This window comes from Scophthalmus maximus, chromosome 8, assembly GCF_022379125.1.
Source record: "Scophthalmus maximus strain ysfricsl-2021 chromosome 8, ASM2237912v1, whole genome shotgun sequence".
Lineage (NCBI taxonomy): Eukaryota > Metazoa > Chordata > Actinopteri > Pleuronectiformes > Scophthalmidae > Scophthalmus > Scophthalmus maximus.
Window position 1 is genome coordinate 14,777,565 of NC_061522.1, and position 20,304 is coordinate 14,797,868.

The following is a 20,304-nucleotide window of genomic DNA, read 5'->3' on the forward strand; positions in this document are numbered from 1 at the left end:
CAAGAAATATAATATTATTGTATTAGTAGCAGAGAAGATCTAATATTATATTCAATTCCTGATTTAGACATTTTAAAGCACAAAAACCCAGCTAATAAAAACAGTAAGATGCAATAGAAGTTCAAAATTGGCAAGTTATTCAGATGTACAGACTGAAAATAAAGTTCCTAAATTAATCAAATAGAAAACGTCTGTGAGTGGTAGTGAAAGCTTTGAGGATGTCTGGCAGATTTGACATTAATACAGCAGCTCCGCATGTGGTGTGTATCCATGTAAGGAGAAAGGGTGGGGGGCTGATCTCAGCTCACGACAGTGAGCTCATTGTGAGGCTGAAGCCCGCTGTGGCGGCTAGTGTCCGCCACCGATGGCTAAAGCCTGTGTTTAGGAGTTGCAATTAAGTGCAAACACTCATCTCAGAAATGAGTCCTGCACACTAATGCAGCTGTTGCTTACGAATCACAGCAGGACAAAAAGCTCCACAGAATAACTGTGATTTAAACAAAAGAACACATCGGCTAAATGTTTTTGGTAATAATGACAAATCAATGACGTTAACAGCAGGAAACACATCTTTGGCTTTGAGCCGTCTATGAAGATATTGTATGTTAGAAGTTATCAACCAACAGTTCAAAATGGTTTTTTTTAGTCCATGAGATCCCATTTCCTCTTCAGCATCATTTATGTGTGGAGTTTGCTTGTTCTCCCCGTGTCTGCGTGGGTTCTCTCTGGCTTCCTCACACAGTCCAAAGACATGCAGATTGGGGTTATGTTAATTGGAGACTCAAAATTGACCGTAGTTGTGAATGTGAGAGTGAATGGTTGTTTGTCTCTGTATGTTGGCCCTGCGATACGTTGGCGACCTGTCTAGGGTCCTGAGCTGTGGAATGTCACAAAATTGGACGTGCTACAAAGAACGGTAGCGGTGAAAGTTGCCCTGTCCTGACCGGTGCAACAAAACCAGCAAAGGGTGAGACACACATCAGTTTGTACACACCCACATACTCATTGGTATAAGCCTAATTTAGGCAACATATCTGAAAACAATATCAGCCCCCGACTCTGAATTACTGCAGTTAGTTACCAAACTTATTTCTAAGATCCACAAGTCCACAATTCACAACAGTGTAGAAATGTTGTCATCGCAATTCCAATAAAACCCACCGATACCGACGTTACTGATTATACCTGACATTTTACAAGAATATATATATATATATATACAGTATATATATACTGTATATATAATATAAGATATCTGTATAGTTCTTACTTTGAACTCTAATGTTAGATCTTCGTTTTCTGAAGAGACTTGAAGGTGTATGTGTAGATTAGGAGTGTTAGCTCCAGGTGATGCCACCTTCATCAGACACAATTTGTAGAGTTCTTCATAAATATTATCAAGTTCCCCTTTGAAATTCAGATTAAATTTGAAAATATTGTCAAACAGATGATTTTGCGTTGACACCAAATCCTCCACTTCAGTCTAGTCGCCGGTCAACTCTCCTCTTAGACTCTTGCTCTGCTGCTACACTGTGCAGACGCTTCACATTAAGAATGAGGGCACTACAGCTGATTCACGAAAAAGAACCAAATGGGTTTTATGTCTATAAAAACTTTAAGAAGACAGTCCCTCTAGGGGCTGGGCTGTAAAGTTATGTAATCAGTGGGATCCTTAGCACTGTGTAACACGGGGAACACCGACTACCATTGCAGCCCTAAATTCTCCCACCATCGTTCTCCACCTGGGTGGTGACTATTAACCTTCTGGTCACAGTTCATCTTTTCAAACCCTTTAGGCCAACCAACCCAGTTGTGGTTTAAAGAAAGTGAAAATGGTCACATTGTTCATCAGTTTAACACCTCCGAGCAGTGATACTCCTGACACAGTGCCAAAAGGGCTTCACAGAATATTAAAAAAGGCTTAAGCCACAGTGTGTTTTCAGTGGCACAAACTAATACTTACTTTACCTTCTAAATATATGAAGGCCATGCAGTATTGGTCATAAAAGAATGTACAATCCCTTGTCACAGAGGTATCTGTCAGTAAGGCTATAAATCAAACTAGTCCATAATTTTATACGAGTCATTTTAGGCCTCTAAAGGCAAACCGCTCTGGTGTGGCCACAACTGGGGCTGATAGTTCAGCCAAGGACTCACAGATGGAAACAAATGCAGTGGAGATCCAGAGAGTTTGGTTTTGTGGAGCATTTTCTTAAGAGGGAAAAGTAATGAAATCTGATAGGGAGATTAACTGTGTTTGAGTAACCCTGACAGCAGGGTTTAGATTTTTATTCAAGGCATTTGTGCAAAATGAAATGATGGAAATTGTTAAGGCAGTCTGCAGTTAATGTCTACATCAGGTGCGCAATAAATCAGTAAATACAGCTTGTGTGGCAGCCAAAGAAAAGTGACAGGAGGGAAGAAGGCAGGGATTGAGTGGGAAAGGGAAAATAAGGGAAAATAAGACATAGTGCAGGTTATTAATCTAATATACATGAGAGGAACAAGAAGACGAAGAAAGGGAGAAATAAATCTACTTCAGTTCATAATATTGTATCATAAAATACTGGTCTGATATGCGGTCAGGGGCTGATGTAAAACAGACACCACCAAGTGAAGTCTGTCTACCAGAAATCATTTCACAGCAGCCAACATGACACATCATCTAAAATCTGTAGACTAATTTGTTTGTGTTCGGATGCTCCGTCAAATGTTGGAAAAGAAAAAAAAGTACAATAGTTTGAGTGACAGTAAATCTGTACCTCTTCCACAGCTCCTTGTGGTATCTTAAGTGGATTAGCAAAAATGTCCAGTGTGATTCATGTGCCCAGGAGGAGGTTTGAGGCTGAAAGAGCCCGTGTGAAGCCTGAGCTCAAAAGGCCATGCTTGTTTGCTCTCGACCTGATTGAAACCAGGTGGGCAAGCGTCTGCTGAGAGTGCATGCCACGGTGCCATTATAAACATTCCCCAGCTTGTTTTATCACACGTTCCTGACAGTATAGGTTACACTGGACAGTTCACTGAGAACTTTATGGAACATACTTCACATTCTTCCAACAATTCATTTTAGTGGTTGACCCGAATGGGGGTTTTCAATACCGATATTTAAAGAGCATGGAGGCTGATATAATGCAGTTATGATGTTGTAAGTGTTTCCCCCATTAACTACCTAGATCCTCCCAGAGTTGTATATTGATCAAAACAATTTTAATCTTCTCATAATAACATAAAATACCACTAACTTTGTGTTTTGCGCTGTGTGCAGTGCTCTTTTCTCCGCTGTTGCCATCTCTTTCTCTGTCTCTTACCCTTTCTCACAAACACAAACAGTCTTTCATACTTGGACTGGCCATCAGCAGCACCAGGAGAAATCCTGCCTCATATGTGATTTGATGAGCAAGTGCCTGATCATCGAAGTGGCTGAGCTCACAGGCCATTGGCTCATCGGTGAACCGGTAGACCATCAAAACATCCATTAAGTTTTTACTGTCCTTGGCAGGCAGGCAGGCAGAAGTCGATGTGTAACAGCGGTACGTATATTCTGCTTTAGCTGTGCACATTCTCGCAAGAGGCATACAGTTTTCAGCAGGCAGGCAGAACCCAGCATAACACCTGCCCTCACTGCGTACCTGTCTTACAGAGGTGCAATCACCATAACCAAGTCTCAGTGGCATGAATCTAATGGCACAAAAAATTGCTTAACTTAAAAAGAACATTTACTTAATACTTCATTCAATCGAAAAATATTTGAAAATACAAAATGTGCACTGGCCGGTTTGTTGAAATTGATCTGCACTTTGAACATGACTCTTGCAGATTATCTCAACATGCTAGATATATCTCTATATGGGGTTCTATCACAAATTCATTTGATCTTTTACTACTATCAGTAATGGTGCCGACAAATAAGAAGAGGAGTTCTGTTCATTGCTATAATGGCAATTTAAGAGCTGTGCTTTGGGGAAAACTTCACTGTGCCGAGATGATGGGTCCAGCTGGACTTGACCTTATGCCCCGATTAAACACCAGGGAGAGACTCAAGAAGAGAGTCTCTCTCCATTTCCACTGAAACAAAGACCCCCTGTTTCACACCCACACCTAGGGACAGTTGCAGTGCTGTTGATGCATGTCCACTCTTTGAAACCCTTACAACTTCTGACATGACCAGTTCCTTTCACACGTGTTCATTCAAGTAAACATCAGCCATTTCTTATTCCACATTTCCAGATATGATAAAATTAGCTTGTTGTACGTCAGTGAGTTCACGTCGGCAGAGCAGCAAGGGCAATCATGTAAAGTATCTTGACTTCTAATCAATGAGAGATGTGCAGCAAGTTCTAGAGGTCTATACACGCAATGTAGCAGTAATTAACAGACCCCTGCAAGGTTTCGACACCCTTCAGCCGCATGTATGATTTGCCATCTGTACAGATCCAAAGGTCGTAAATTAGAGGCAGCAAATTATTCGGCCCAAATGTTCTTTCTGGTGTAGATGGCAACTGACACCGCAAAGTCTAAACATGGCCTGTGAAAAGTCTGGTATTAATCAGTGAAAACAAATGAATCATTCTGACACAATATTGGTTGTGACATACAATATAAGTTGACATATGTTCGTCAACAGTCAGACAGTTTATACCCTGGTATTTGTCCATTTAATATTTCAGTTTTTACAATTTAACAAGGAAATGTGTTTTCCATAAGAAATGCACGTGTTGAAATGGTCATTACAATTCACAAGTAGTTTGTAGACATATCAAAATGATCGTACATTTTCAGGCAATTGACTAATGGAATCTAGTGTCTTGATTTTTTTAATGTTTTTAATTTGCTCAGTGAGCCAAAAACAGACATTCCTGTTGATTCTATCCACAAAGTGTTAATTAATGTTCCAGAAAATTTACTACATCACAGTATACTTCAATACGTGAACATAAAATCACATACAGTATACCTTGACAGAGAATTGTATCCATATTACCAACTCCAAACAGAGACAACAAAGAAATGTGAATTTATCTGCACAAGTATTTGGCTTTCCAATGACTTTAGTGTCTACAAAAGTGCTTACAGTATATATACCAGGTTGCTGAAATGCTCAGGGCCACAGCTGAGCAGCAGCTGGCCACCACTAATCTCCAACCTACAAACCTCCTTTTCAGCCACAACTCTTGATTCTGATAGGACCTCAAATGGATTGGAGTAGCAGTGCATTAAAAATGACTGGTCAGTCCACCTCTTCTCAGCATGCATCACTTTGAAATGCTGGAGGCCATAGGTCATTGCTTCATTCAAATTAAGACAAGAAAGTGCACAAATATGTTGACATGAAAACATCCCTAACTGACACCTAGGCCAACCCAAGCCCCTAAAATGAGCATCATGAATCACAAACAAGTCAAGATGGTGTGGAGACGAGAGGAGGGGACAACAAGAACAAAATGACAATCTAGCAGAGTTACAATGAGGCTACTGCTAAAACTGTGCTCTTGTGCTTTTTACATCAACATCAAAGAGATAACACCATTCAATCAACATCACAACAATCATCTGTACACTTAGAATTTAGTATGAAAAAAAGAAAGCTCTGCCATTCAATTTTGTGTTGTAAAAAGTTTTTTTGTTTTAAACATGAATTGTTGACAGTAGTTTTTATTTTAAGAGGACCAAGGTATCATCAGACTGCTTGTTGACAACTTCCTTCCTTCTGTGTACCAACATGGGAAAAGCAAAGCCTGAAAGAACTGACAGGACTGTCCAGTTTGTCACCACCCCCACTGGTTGGCCCTTGCAATCACACAAAGGATCTATTGTGAAGTGCAATGGGGTCACCCTCTCTGTTCTCGCTGGTCTGATCCCAGTCAGTCACTGCTCATAGAGCCTGGATGCTTGCCAACTACCAGCCAAGGATCTTTGAAGACATCATCCAGTGTGGACTGCCCTTACTTACAAGATTTTTCATTTCTCCAAAATTAATTATTTTGGAAAAACTGGGGCAGAATGGACATCACAGATGACAGCAGCTGTTAATGGATAACAGAAATATGTAAATGGGAAAGATCTATAAAAACATCAGAACGTGTAGCTTTTCTCAACATGTTTTGGGCCTCTGTTCCGTGCATTCCTCAGATTACTGGCTAAATCAAAATCTTGTAGCCTGGGACCCAGGCGAATTCTGGGAGCTCATTGAAATTTGCTCTGCCAGAATACGGTCTGGATCCCCTCCATTAGGAAGTGATTTCCCTGGCAGAAAACTTATAAATCGATTATCTGATAATGGACGGGGTTTATACCATGATACGGACGAAAACAACTTTTGTAAACAACCAAGGCTGCCCGCTGATGAACGAGCATTTGACTAAAAGTACCCGATATTTTCACATTTTTTCCCACAAAATGGCAATGCTCGTTCACAGACATCTCCTCTCTGTATGCTCTAGTCTGTTGACATTTCCGCATCGCTAAACAGACGTCACATGATTCGTCTGTAAAACGCCAGACTAAAAATCTTGATGTGGAAGACAGAAATGTGGTGGAGCCATTAGGTTTTTGGTAATCTTAGAGACCAGTCTACATTTGTACATGAGTGTATTAAACACCATTAAATGTTTGTAGACTTTCCAAAAAAATGGTCAGTGCAAACAATGGCATGGCAAAGAAAGCACACACACTAACACAAATAATCCAAGATTTAACAGTTCATAGCCTCAATATAGTCACGAGGAGATAGAGACCTACTAGTAAGTCGATTGTAACATCCATTGGTTTTAACATTACCCTAGTCAAGAGTGATAATCATGCCTAATTCCGAACATATGGTGAGTAGCAGTAACCTTTTAAAAAGAGACACAGCAGAGCAGAGTGTAATGCTGCATACACACCAAATGCGAAGCAATTTTTCTCGCGATGAGATTACTTAAAGTAAATGCAATGAGTAGACGTGTGAATGGCGCAAAAGGGGAAAACACTGAATTTGTGTCATTCGCTTCATATGATCGTGAAATATTTGAACTCGAGCAAAATGGCGCGATGTCGTGAAAGCCAATTAACATTTAGATACTCCCAACGTCAATGAAGTCTGCGTCCGACGGAGAACGGGCACATATTCTCGGGTTGTATATACTCACGTTAGTAACTCGCTCGAGGAAACACAAATGATCTTGAGGCCAAACTCCTGAAAGTACTGCAACGTGAAAATTTGCTTCGCATTTGGTCTGAATTCCTTAATTCTAACAATAGAGCTGTAATCAAACACAAAATCTTTGAACCCACTACAATGATATTCAATGACATTTTAATGTCAGGTTAAGAGCTAATTCCTCAAAGTGTGGTGGACGGAAGTAGATAAGAACCTCCGATAAAGAACAGTGACAATCAGACTTACCTTGTAGCATGCACCTGTATGCAGACTCTGAGATGGCGTAGATGTGTGGGGGCATTTCATGCCTCTTTTTGCCCCTGTACATCTCAATGATGTTCTCTGAGTAGATGGGCAGGTTTTTGTAGGGATTTATGACCACACAGAAGAGACCAGAGTATGTCTATAAAAAGAAAAGGAAACATGGCGTTAATTAATCACAAAGTATCGCTAATGTGACCGTTATGTCAGAGTTAATAATTTGATCATTTATGTGCATTGATTACACTATATGGACAGTGAATAAGATCCTTTTAGTGCACTGTCATGGGAACAGTGCACTTAACTGGATGCAGATATTACTACCTCTAAAGATTAAAATACAATTTTTATAGTCATTATTGTTACAATGGTTGGCGTAGTTAGCGCAGTGCATCTGGACCCAAATATACATGTCCAACTTCATGGTTTGTTTTTCTGTTTTTCATCCACTTAAATTCATGGATCATGCCAGAAAACGGCACATGACAGCAGGCGGCTGGGTACACTGCCAAGTGTCCTACAGTATTTAAGATTCTTACTCCAATCACACATTGTCCTCATACAGTATGTGACAACAACCCCCCCCCCCCCCCCTTTTTTTATCCACATTAAGCTGGTGCAAATTTTACCAGACATCCTTTGATTGATATCAAAAATCTGATTGAAGGGGTGGAAATTTTAATTCACAAACTGTATATTAGTGCCTCAGCTATATAATACAGACAGACATGTAGACGGAAAGCAGAGGACAAGGTTAATCCCTGACATGTCTGCTGCTTCTGCAGGGGGTTACACAGTAAACAGCAGATGTTGTCGGATTAAGGATTTTTGGATCGCACATCAACGACTGAGATCAAAAGTCTTGATTCATCTACCAATAAAAACTTATAATAAATAATAGAATATAAATAACAGCTGTCTATCCACTCATGATGATCAAGCTTCAAATTAAGATATATAGAAGATGTCCAAGGCTTTATTCCCCTCTCTTCCTTTTTCCCTTTACTGACACAGTCCTGCCAGACATTTTACTGCCCTGATCCTCTTTTCTCATCCATATATACTGTTAGTACATGGTGTGGTCTCAACTTCTTCTGCTGCTCTTTAGTCTTTACCCCTTTTCACTGCATCCCCAGCTCTTTTGACACCTTTCTAATTTTTGAGCATGGCTGGGCTTCAAGCCACATTCTTTTAATTATGTTGTCTGTGGCCGGTCAGTGGGCAGCTGGGGGCCCAAGGCCTGCTAACCCAGTTGTTCAACTGGAACAATGGCAACAGGACCAAAGCCTGGTGTGGGAGCAGTGGTGGATTGTGTATGTGACTACAGTCTAAAAATACATCATAACTGTCACGTGGCTAAAGGTTCACTCTACACTTTATCTTGCATGCACGCACGTGTTCAAGCACTGCTAGTAGCAAGTAGTGTTTGATGTTAAGTTTCTAAAAAGGGGTTACCTTTTTAACCCCCAGAAATGTATATGTAAGACTGACACAGTTTAAGGCCGTCACTGGTGGAGGTTGTGTGATGCTGTAGCTCATGTGTGGAAGGTGGAGGCCAGATGGTCATCAAACCCCCTCCCAATCTTTTCAATGTGCACAGATGCTTTAGACACAGCTCTGTACAGATACTGCAGAAATGTGTTACTGTGGAATCACCAGTGGCATTTGCCCGTCCAACTCCTAACATTGCTTTGCATTCATGCGTGGTACTGACATTACTAAAACCAATACTCAATATTCTCTAACTGGCATTGACTGTAAACATCAACTTGAGTTTGCAGGATGTACCGTAGGGCTGCTGCCATAATAACCCCCGTCCCAGCCCCCTAAGGTGGGCACAGTGCCAGGCAGACAGATCAGTGATCCTGACCCAGCATGGGCCACAGGCAGAGGGGGAGAGGGATGACTCAGCTGGCCGCCCTTGACGGTGGACCCCAGAAGGTATTTGGGGGATTAATGGTGCTCTGAGGGTAAGGGGCTGGAGGCTTGGAAAACCACGCATAACAAGACAGCCAGCCAGCGTGTTGTGGTTCATTCCCTTGTTAAAATGCAGAGTTTGCACAAAGGAAAGTCAACATCTGAAATACATAGGAATCTTTGAGTACTTAATGCGGGTTACTTTAAGCTGATGAAAGGGTTTGAGCTGGTCAACACAGCCCTGAGCCCACTACCCAAAGAAACTCTGGTCAACAGATGAGATCTCTGACACAGTTGAAAGTCAGCCCAGCTGTCTGGAAAAGGCCAAATAAGTGGTTTGCTTAGCAACAGGGCCTCTCTCAATGGGGAAGAGGAAAGAAATTCTTGGGTTTCTCCTACTGAATGAATCAGTGCCCTCCACTCTGATGTAACTGGGCTTACTAGGCTTTGCAATGTCTTTCAAACCCTAAAAACCATGCAAGTGTTTTTGCCAATTTCCCAAGCAAATGAAGAAATGCAATTTGCCTTACAAAAAACACATTTTAGTCATTTTCAATAATGTGAAGATTCTCATGGCTCTGTATTTGCTTTAAATCTTAGTGATTCAATATCACTCAACAGCACATGATTCAAATGACAAACCTGTCATCACTGCGTTTATTATTACTTACCAGAGGGAGCTAACCCAAATTCAAACAGCTCAATAATCATGATAAAGGACTGTATATATTTATAATATAAGCATTTGACTGAAACAAGTATAAGGTCCAAAAGTTTCTCATCCCTCCAGTCCATAAACATGTTTATTTCCTTATATGTTCTAATGCAAATGAGTTATGTTCCAATGTAATTACTTTACTTCTTAAATATTACCACAATTTCCGTTGTCCAGGGCACTCTGTGTGGAGGAGAGTCATACAGCAGGTTATCTCAGGGCTCGGCTATGTTGCTCTGACTTAAAAGGTCACATAATCCTCAAAAGCAGAACAAGAAAACCTGCAGAGTCAGGAACGCAAAGGCAGCTGACCAGCAGAGTTTTTCATGCATGCAACTCAAATCTCTCAAAAGTCCTGCTTCCTTTGCTTCACACTTGGGGATTTGGCTTTGAGTAAAAATAAAAAACATGGTAATATAGCAACACAAAAATTGAATATGCACGCAAAACAGATCAGAATAAAAACATTTATGTGACCCTGAAGGACAGGAAAACAGTTTCAAAAGCTGACTTGAATTAGCTGTTAATTAGACAGGACAAAACTGAAAAAAACAACCCATTTCAGTTATTCCAGTAGACAGCTGCTGCTTATCAGCAAACACAAAGAACTCTTTTAAGGCGGTTGGGGTCATTGCTTTCTCTTTTATAGGCCCCTTGAAAATACTCACAAATTTTTTGTAAAAAATAAATAAAATAAATAAAAAGACATTTGATAACAACACTGTTGTAGCTCATGTGGGGAAAAGGCTGGAGAGCTCACACTGTACCCAGAGTGAGAATCTGGAACCGATTATTAACTTGTGTCTACAAAGAGATAAGCTATGAATTTAAGTCAAACGTTCCTTTAAAAATTCTTGCCAGGGTCACGAGAAGATCATCATTGTTTTAAATATTATTGCAAACAACTTTTGCTATCAGGAGATATGAGCAGACCAATCGGTCTCCTGGCAGGGAGCCAAGAGTTGACAGTGACCACATGGCAGAGCTCACACTGCTACACCTTGTCTGTTTCAAACATCCCCCCCATGCTGATGTCAAGGAGAGAAGCTCTTCATTTACTAAAATTGAACTTCTGATCATCTTGTGTCATCAATATTTATTTTAAGGGCTAGAGGCAAACACTTAGATTTTAATACCACATAACATAACATTTTATCAATGTAATGTAGTGTCTACATTCTAATCATTCACCATGTACATAATCGTGCAACATGACCAGATAAGCGGCCATCCATCCATCCTCACACTCTGCCGAGTAAAACCTAGTTTGGCCAAGTTCATTTCTGTGTTTGTGACCGGGCCTCTAAGTGTGATCCCATCAGCCCCCGTCTCCTTGCCGGGTCTCAAGTGTCCCACAAGCTCCATGTCGGGGCTATTCCAGGAATGCATATCACTAAGTGAGGCATAATCACAGGGGAAATCGGCAGCTTATGAAGGGCACGATGGCTTATTCATCAATGGAAATTTGTTTCTTAGCCTCTTTAGAAGCTGTGTAAATGTTAGGAATATGATAGAGTATGTAGAGAATTTAGTTAGAATGGATAAGATTTGATTAAAAGGCATGCCACATATGTCACGAGTAAGTTATTCTTGCTGACCACAGAGCTCTCAATTATTACTAGGGCAGTGGTGTTTGTAATTTTTTTGTGACTCTAGTTATAATACTTGATCTCTCTGTTTGCTATTAACAATTCAATGGCAGTGACTTCTTTAACTCATAGGCTGATTAAGTGATTATATTACTATAATCAAACTATTGAATTATCTTTTTTTCATACTGTTTCTAAAATATGAAAGAAGTGTGTAATTACTTAGAAATGACAGCACTTCTTATGAAATACTCACATAAATGAGGCCAGAATAGTAGCGGTCTTTGAGGTTGTGAAGCACCGATGCCTCATTCAGGCAGGTGAGTTCGGCCATGTCCTCTACTTTGCTGAACTTTGGTGGGTTCATCTTCTGGATGTCATCCTTGTTGACCACTGCCTTTTTCCCATTCTCCGCCAGCTCCACCACAACCTCATCCCCACGCTCCTCGCGAACGCTGGCAGCCTCAAAGCCATGGCGTTCTGACGGGATCCATACGAGCCTCTTGGCAGTCCAGTCGGCCTGGGCAGCCGGGTTGTAGACCACGGCACGGTCAACAAAGAGGTACCGCTCCGGGTCCTCCTGCCCACTCCTCTGTGACATCGCTGCCGGGAACCAGGTGCAGAATAGACTTGGCCACCTGTAGTAAGGAGAAAAGTAATTAATCTAACTGACAAAAAAAGAGAGTAGAGCTGCAACAGTTAATCGATTACTCAATTAGTAATTGACTTCCTATTTCTGCTTTATATAAACTATTTATTCCATTTTTACAGAAAATGTGCTACATTGTGATATGTATCATTATCTGCATATGAAATAACTCTCACAGCCTTAGAAGATGCTGAAGGAAGGGAGGATAGCAACACGATGGGTGAAGTCAAGGGTTGGGTGGTAGCAGCATAACTAACTTTAGTTATGCTTAGTTATGTTACAACAAAGTTAAAGCTAATACAGTTTAAGTGCTTTAATGATGATGCACCTTCTCTAGTGGCCTTTAAATGCTGGAGACAGTGTTCAGAGAGTGGAATCTGTCATACATCAAAAACCTGCATTTCTTCCACAAGTCGTTATGGTCTCAATAGGTAATGCCATTGTTTCTAGTGGCTGCGTTGGTGACTGACAATGATTATTGTTTCACTGAGGAAATATCAAGGTTTAATAAGAGTTGTACTTCAGGGCATGTCTGACTGGGTGACAGCTAGCTCAGTCTATTACAGTCATCTATTGCGGCTGCTGCTTGGCTTTCATAACTCAGCAGGGGCTCGTAAAATACTACTAGTAGAAAAACGTTGGTCATCTGAAAACACTTAACCATCTCAGTGTTCCTGTGCATATATACAGTAAATATAGATTTGAACACAATACAATGAGTGAGCATGAAGTAAAACAATGCTATGCATAAACATGAGCGCTGGTGCCTCTTATCTTAGCAAAGTATTTCAAATGATCAATTAGGGACATGTAAATCCAATAGTTATTTAGTGTGAATTCTGTTCGTGCTGTCTTATAGTTTATTTGCCATCTTTCCTTTGTCTACTTAGGGCTGTGACTGGCCCACACTTAACTGACTCATGAGATTGTGTGTACAAGCCTGATATTGGGCAATTCTCCTCCCCTTCCACTTCAAGCCTGCTAGTTTACAATATCTACTTTGCTACAGAAACAACAAAAGCAACCTCCTAGCAAGAAACCTGCAAGCTAAAAATAGCAAGTTTGGTCAAAGATTTGGATTGTGTAATGTAATCACAATCCACCAAAACAAACGTCTTTTACTGTTTTAGTGGTGTTTTCTTTTCCAGGAATTAGCCCCACCGCCGCCACCACCACCGCTGCCACCACCACCACTAGTTTGCAGCAGCACTCCTTACATTATCTTGGGCTTCGTACTGCCCAAGATGAGTGTGATGTGTGGTTTAAGAAATATAAACTCTCAGGTCCACGTGAGACGAGGCCCACGCAGACTGGTGTGCGAGTGTCGAGCCTTAACACCTCCATCCCTGTGCATAACCAGCCCACGTAAACAATAACGTCACCATCTGAGCCTCTTCAAAAACTGTGTTGTGTGGTTAAATTGAGGGAGAAATCTATTTCTTATCCTAAAACTAAAACAATTTTCTGGACATGACGAATAACCTTAGAATAAATAATCAATACCCGACTGACATAATATTAATAAGCAACTATTTTTTAATAATAGATAATTTTTTCCTTCTTTCAATCAAAATCCCAACTAAAATTTTTCAGGTAAACACCTAGTCAGACTGATGGGAAATTAAAATAACTGTTACATGCAGCCCTAAATTGAAGATGTTGAAGTTGCATTTTCTGACATGTTAGTAGGGCTGCAACTAATGATTATTTTAATAATCGATTAATCTGTCCATTATTTTCTCGATTAATCAATTCGTTGTTTGGTCCATAAAATGTCGATCGTGATTCCCAAAACCCCAGGATAATGTTTTGTTTTGTCCGCACACCAAAGATATTCAGTTTACTGTCATAGAGGAGCAAAGAAACCAGAAAATGTTCACATTTCAGAAGCTGAAATCAGAGAATCTTGACTTATTTTTCATAAAAACTAATTGAACCAATTAATCAATTATCAAAAAAGTTGGCGATTAATTAAGTTAGTGATTACTAATAGATGTAAGAGACACACACTCTAATAATAAAGAATCAGCAGATAAGATTAATTGATAATGAAGGTAATAATTTGCTGCAGACCTACGTGTAGAACAAGATGGATGGTGCATGTGAGTGCTTAATATGTTGACAATGAAAGATACAATTGCACCATCAACAATCAACACAACAGGACAACTTTGTAAAACTTGTCACTCGATGCCCTCAACATGCACGTCTGAGTGACACGTCTGAATGTTCTTCAATTCTTACTATTTAAGAGGCAACCTCGGATATTGAACCTTCGATCAAGTGCCACGCTTAAACCAGTCGCTGGGTCGACGTGAATCTGGGTCAGGTCACGGGACGGGATGGGGGGGGGGGGGGGGATCAGTGAGGCTGCCGTGTCACTGCATCACCTCACTCTGAGCTGGGAAACACACACTTCCATCCTCCACCCGGCCCCACACGACCCCTCCTGTCGGGTCCTTACAACATCAGCTATCAAAGCGTGGCTGCTGGTGGACCGGTGAAACCCTCGCCAGGCCAAATAGCCGCAGCGGCTACAGAACGTTAGCTTGCTAACGTTAGCTCAAAGTTGGCGTGCTGCGCCTGCACATCCCCGACCGCTCGACAGTGTGATCCGAGGAGCCAGCACCGAGCAGCCCACTGAGCAGTGTCTGCACAGACACTGGTACATGATATCCTGGGGGGGGGGGGGGGGGGGGGGGGGGGGACAAACAACCTTAGAATAATGAACAATCTCTCTGCAGATGGGAGTTTTATTGATGAGCCGAGCAGCCTCCTCAGGCAACAGCCCGTCATGGGTGTGGGAGGCTCACAGACGTCTGGTGGGGATAAAGGCAGGCGGACAATGACCGCTCCGTTTCACAGCAGCTCCTTCAGCAATACAACTTCTAACACGCTGCCACGCGAATATTAATTCGACACTGTTGGAAGTATCACACTAACAGGAGCAGTACAGCGGCTCTGCGGCGCCGGCCAACCTTAGCAACGCGGACGGTCCTCCATCGTTGGGAAGTCTCGGCACGGTAATCCGCTAGCTAACGTCAATGGCTAGCGACGGTTGCTAACGGCCGCATCCTTTTACCGCCTCTCCGCCGAACTCACCGCGCACAGTGGATGAAGAAACTCTGGCCGGGTGTTCAACCGCGTCCAGCAGAGATCAATGTTAACAGTGTTGAATTAGTCCCCTTCCTTCGCCCGCTCTCTCTCTCTCTCTCTCATCAGTGGTACTCCCCCACCACCCGGCACGCTCTCAACCGAACTCCTGCCGGCCAGGGAAGATGCACCGCCGCACTCTGATTTCTTTTTTGTTTTTTTTGTTGGCGGCTCAGGGGAGGCACGCCCACAACCAATATGTCGAATTTCATTGGCTTTCAACGGTGATGCCTCATCGTGATTGGTGCAAAACAATTTCCATCCCAAAACTTTGACAGAGGAGAGCCGCCCTAGTTACCGACACCTGCAGCCGGTGGATGCTGCTCATGCTGCGGCTGCACACGATGTAGCAGAAGCACCTTCAGTTTGTTCATCTTTTACTGTATAACGGGGACATTAGTTGTGTTTATCAAATCTTACAGACACATCATGTGATTATAGAAATGAATGAAACCGAGAACTTACCTCACTTCACTGCAATACGTCATGACCTATTAACCTACACTACTGCTCACTATTATTTGATCCTGTATCCTAAAATAGCTTGTGTAGTTTTTTTTATTTACCGTTAACTCTGTTCTTCTTATTTATTAATTTATTTATTTAACTGTATCTTTAATCCCGCCCCCTGGGATTAATAAAGTCTAAACTCAACTCTTAATGTTATTTGTCATTTCTCTTTTATTGTATCTAAAATATATCTTAATCTAAATAATATTTTGTACTTTATTTTATTACATAAAAAACTTGTATATTTGTATTGCATTTGTCTGAGGTTTTCAAAGTTGAAAGAGAAAAGAATAACATGAATATGAGATCATAATGATTAACCAAGAGATCAGCAGGCACAGAAGGTTTAACCAGCTGAGTCCAAGGAATCTAACATATATCCTGTTAACATAGTTAAATTAAATGCTGTATGTCTTTGCTGATTGTTTATGTTTTCCATTGGGACTAGCAAAACATCTTACTGTGTTTAAATGGTGCCCTCTGTTGCATAAAGACAGACATTACTATCGTACTCCACATGCCTCCATGTAATTACAGTAGACTAAGAGCTGCAAAAGAGCAACTACGAATACACACAGTAATGCTACATCCACACTGCAGTCTTAAATATTCAATATCTGTACACATTGTCGAAATGTTTAAGTATCAAAGTTTTTAACTTTTAAGCACAGGGGAATTGTATTGATTGACAAATGATGAAATTCTTATAGCTTGCCAATTGAAAGAGCATTGCCAGCCCCAAAAAATGATAAAACATTGATAAAGCCACTTCAAAATGAGATACCTGTGACCTGATGAGTATAATAAATCTATGTTTTGGGCATATGTGTAGTGTAGCTGTTTGTATCAATGCTGTCTGATCACTGGCCTTTTTATGAGAAACTGAGAGGAGCTTCAACATTGACCTAAGGAGACCACTGAACCTTGAGGAAGTTCACAGGGTTTACTGAATGTTAAATGTATTTAATATATTTAGTTTTTTTATATTCAATACAGTATTTTACTGTACATTTGTGTATATTTAGCTTATGTCCTGAACAGTGAAGTATTTATCAATATAAGACAAAGTCATATGATAATTGTTAATATTATAAACAATATAATATTCTTTCACATTCAAAAAATACCAAACAGCTCCTCTCTATAAAGTGCACTAGTTCTAACTGGTCACAAGATGGAACCAGAGATCCACTGTTCATTGATCCTTAGGTGCAGCTGTGAAGAAAGTACAGTATTCAGATCCTTTAAAAGTACTAATACTGTACCACACAGTAAAGTATACTCAGTGGTGGAAATGTAACATAAGTTGATAATGCAAGTATAACAATAGAATAATTTACTTCAATTATTAAAGGAGTAAAACTAAATGCAGGAATATGTTTACTTTGACAACTGAACTATAAAGTATTATATCATTAGATTGTTTTTACTGATACATCAATGTAAAATAAGGATGTAACTGTAGTAGCTGGTTAAGTTTGAGCTATTTCTCCAATCTCTGCTCTTCATTATGGATAAATCTGCTGATTATTTACTTGATTAATTGATTGATTGCTTTGTAAAACTTAAGAAAATAGTGAGAAATACTCAATTGCCCAAAGCCCAACGTGCACCGCTCCATGGTGCCTGCTGTGTCTAATCAATAGTTTAAACATCCAAGTTATTAAGAATTCATGAATAGATAGACAAAAGGACAATCTACCTCTGAACTGTAGTGGAGTAGAAATAGACAGGAGAGGGCAGCAACAGCAAAACTTTGCAGACCTTCAGCTTGACAGAGATTCAGCCGGGGTACCAGACATCTGTTTTATTCACATATACTGTATGATGATACACTACTGTTTATGGTACACACTAAAACTTTAATTCCTTTTGTTAATGAGAGACACAGAGGTAACACTAATTGATCGTACTATTCTTCCCCCCCTTGTATAATAATAATAATAATAAATTGCATTTATAGAGCACTCCTTCCCTACAGTCACTTCCAGCATCAATTCATATGGGCACCAGTCATGCACTGCCACATATTTGTCACAAAACAGTGGACTGAGACCATATTTCTATTTAAATTTCATGTCACATACTGCGCTCCGGCAGAGCTTGAGTGACAGCTGCAAGATGTCTGGGTGAGTTATTTCATCTTGCCTTGATTAGTGACAGAGTGACACTCTTTGGTGAGGCTCAGAAATGTGCCATTTTGCAAAATGCTGTGACAGCTCCATCTCTCAATTGTTGGCTTCTCCAGTCGCCTCTGTGGCATAATAGGCCTGTCATCAGCATCGTCCTCCACAATCTCTCTGCTGCTTTTGTCTAGACAGCAGTTTATCAAACATCTCCATCCTTTTTTCCTTTTTTTTTTGAAACACAGATAAGGAATGTCAAATGTGACGTTTTCAATACCGCTGTGCCAGATTAGATAGAGATACATGTTTGACCTCCCTAGTCTTCTCTGCATAAGTATAGATTGTGCACTTGCTCACTGCAAAAAAAAATCGCCATCACAATAAGTAATATTGGCTATTGTTGAGTATAAAAGTATTTTCTTCGCTGGGTTGAGATTAAATTTCCAGTTTTCAATACAAACCATTTTACCTGAAATATCAATATCATTTGTCATGATATTATTCGTTATTATATCCCAATTTTGCATAATTCTTGGTTCTCAAAAACAACAAATCTTCTGCTGCAAACAGATGAAATAGCCTTAGATGCTATCATTCCCTAATGACCAAACACACTTAGCAGGAATGTAGTTACCAATGAGATGATGTCCAATATATTTTTTTAGGGATGTTGGCATTTTAGCAGTCTGCTGAGACTTAATATTTGTAATTGTGATTATGTTATTGTTTGATTCTTATGTTTTTAAATTCTAATAATGCTTGGCAGTGTGGAGCAGGTGTTGCTGCATCATGTAAATCCAATCCTATAAAATGTTGAACAAATGAAATAGGACAAATCCCAAGTTTAGTTATTTATTCAGCCTTTTTTTTTTATACAGGGGAGGCTGAGCAGCATACATGCTTTTTTTAAGGTACCACCGTGTTAACAGTTTAATAGAGCAAATTAAAATAATATGAATTGACAGAGTCATAAATAAAACTGATAACTTACAACAAGGTACAGGCTTAGAGAAAGCAATAACAGACAGGCAGAGCTCCAGTATGTTCCTGAAGTTACAGAGAAGTATGAATCTTTTGACTTTGGGGGACACGGTTGATTATTCCAGCAGTCTCTCCTAGATCAGTTCTGGTTCACGGAAGGTTAGACATGGGCCAGAGGGCCAAAAAGATGAGATATGAGATGAGAATTTTCCAACAATGTTGTATCAGCACCTGTGGTTATTACAGCTCTCAGACAGGGAAGGCCGGCCAACCTTATCATTGAGAAAGTGATGTGGTGACTGTTGTAATCATCAGCGGTGATGAACCTGAGGGCAGACTGACACATGTCGATGTATGAAATCCCTAAGCACAGATGGTTCAGTTTGTGTACGTAGTTCACCAACAAGTATGGATGTCCACATGATATTTAAATGCAAACTTCTCATCAAGCCAGACAAAGATAGATGGAGAGTGGAAATATCTGTGGGTCTGTAGACTAGCAAGACATTTGCTTCATTTTCATTATACCTCATCTAAAATGAATACAAGGATCTTTCAGAGCATTTCAACCTGCAGTCATTCAGTTTTTGGCCACTTTGTGGTAGCAGAATGCTGAACATTGACATCAATTGTAAAGTTAAAGCAGCCAAAATCAATATTTCTAATGAAGGATAAAATGACTTGTATGATGTGATTTGGGTTGCTTGTAGGGACAAACCAGCTCTGCAGGTCCCCTCAGCTCCAATGAGCTGTATGGCCTGCTAGTGGATGAAGACTTCCATTCATCAGATGGTCAGAATCAAGACCGCAAACCACAGCACCACATACTTTTGCTCCATATCCGTGTGTCAATAGGCAACTACTTTGCTATGAGGCTGGCCGTATCAACTTAAAGTGAGACTGGGGATGGAATGATTGGCGACATGTCAATGCTGTTGGAGCTGCCCACACATCCATTTCACAAGCAGTAACATTAGAGGAATTTCCAATATTCACCCTCTTTTAAGCTCTGCTTTGGTTCCATCCAGGAAAAACACCTGGATGTTTCTTTGCTAAATTACTCTTCTATGTTCGCCAGAGAGATATCCTCTGACTGTGTCCGCCTGCTGTTTGGTTCTGAGCAAGTCTTCCACACTGTGGTGCGTTTATCAGACATCTTCTGTTGACAACAGCTGCCTGCTGCTGGAAACTGTTGAGACTGACGAGAGCAGAGAGGGTGAACGAGGAGAGTCAAACCATGGGCTTCAAAAACCAACAGAATGAGC

At 40.5% G+C, this 20,304-nt stretch overlaps 1 protein-coding gene across 2 annotated transcripts in view; it reads right to left on the reverse strand.

The window, feature by feature from the left end:
* LOC118312579 (myosin-10-like) overlaps nt 1–15,568 on the reverse strand; it is a 50,947-nt gene extending 35,379 nt beyond the window's left edge. For both annotated transcript variants that reach the window (XM_035637296.2, XM_035637295.2), the window contains exons 1-3: nt 15,372–15,568; nt 11,877–12,258; nt 7,385–7,541 (exon numbers count right to left, since the gene is read on the reverse strand). In XM_035637296.2, the coding sequence (XP_035493189.1) occupies nt 7,385–7,541; nt 11,877–12,221 (502 nt within the window). In that variant the 5' untranslated portion in view covers nt 12,222–12,258; nt 15,372–15,568. The remainder of the gene's footprint in view (nt 1–7,384; nt 7,542–11,876; nt 12,259–15,371) is intronic.
* Between the last annotated feature and the right edge of the window lie 4,736 nt (nt 15,569–20,304).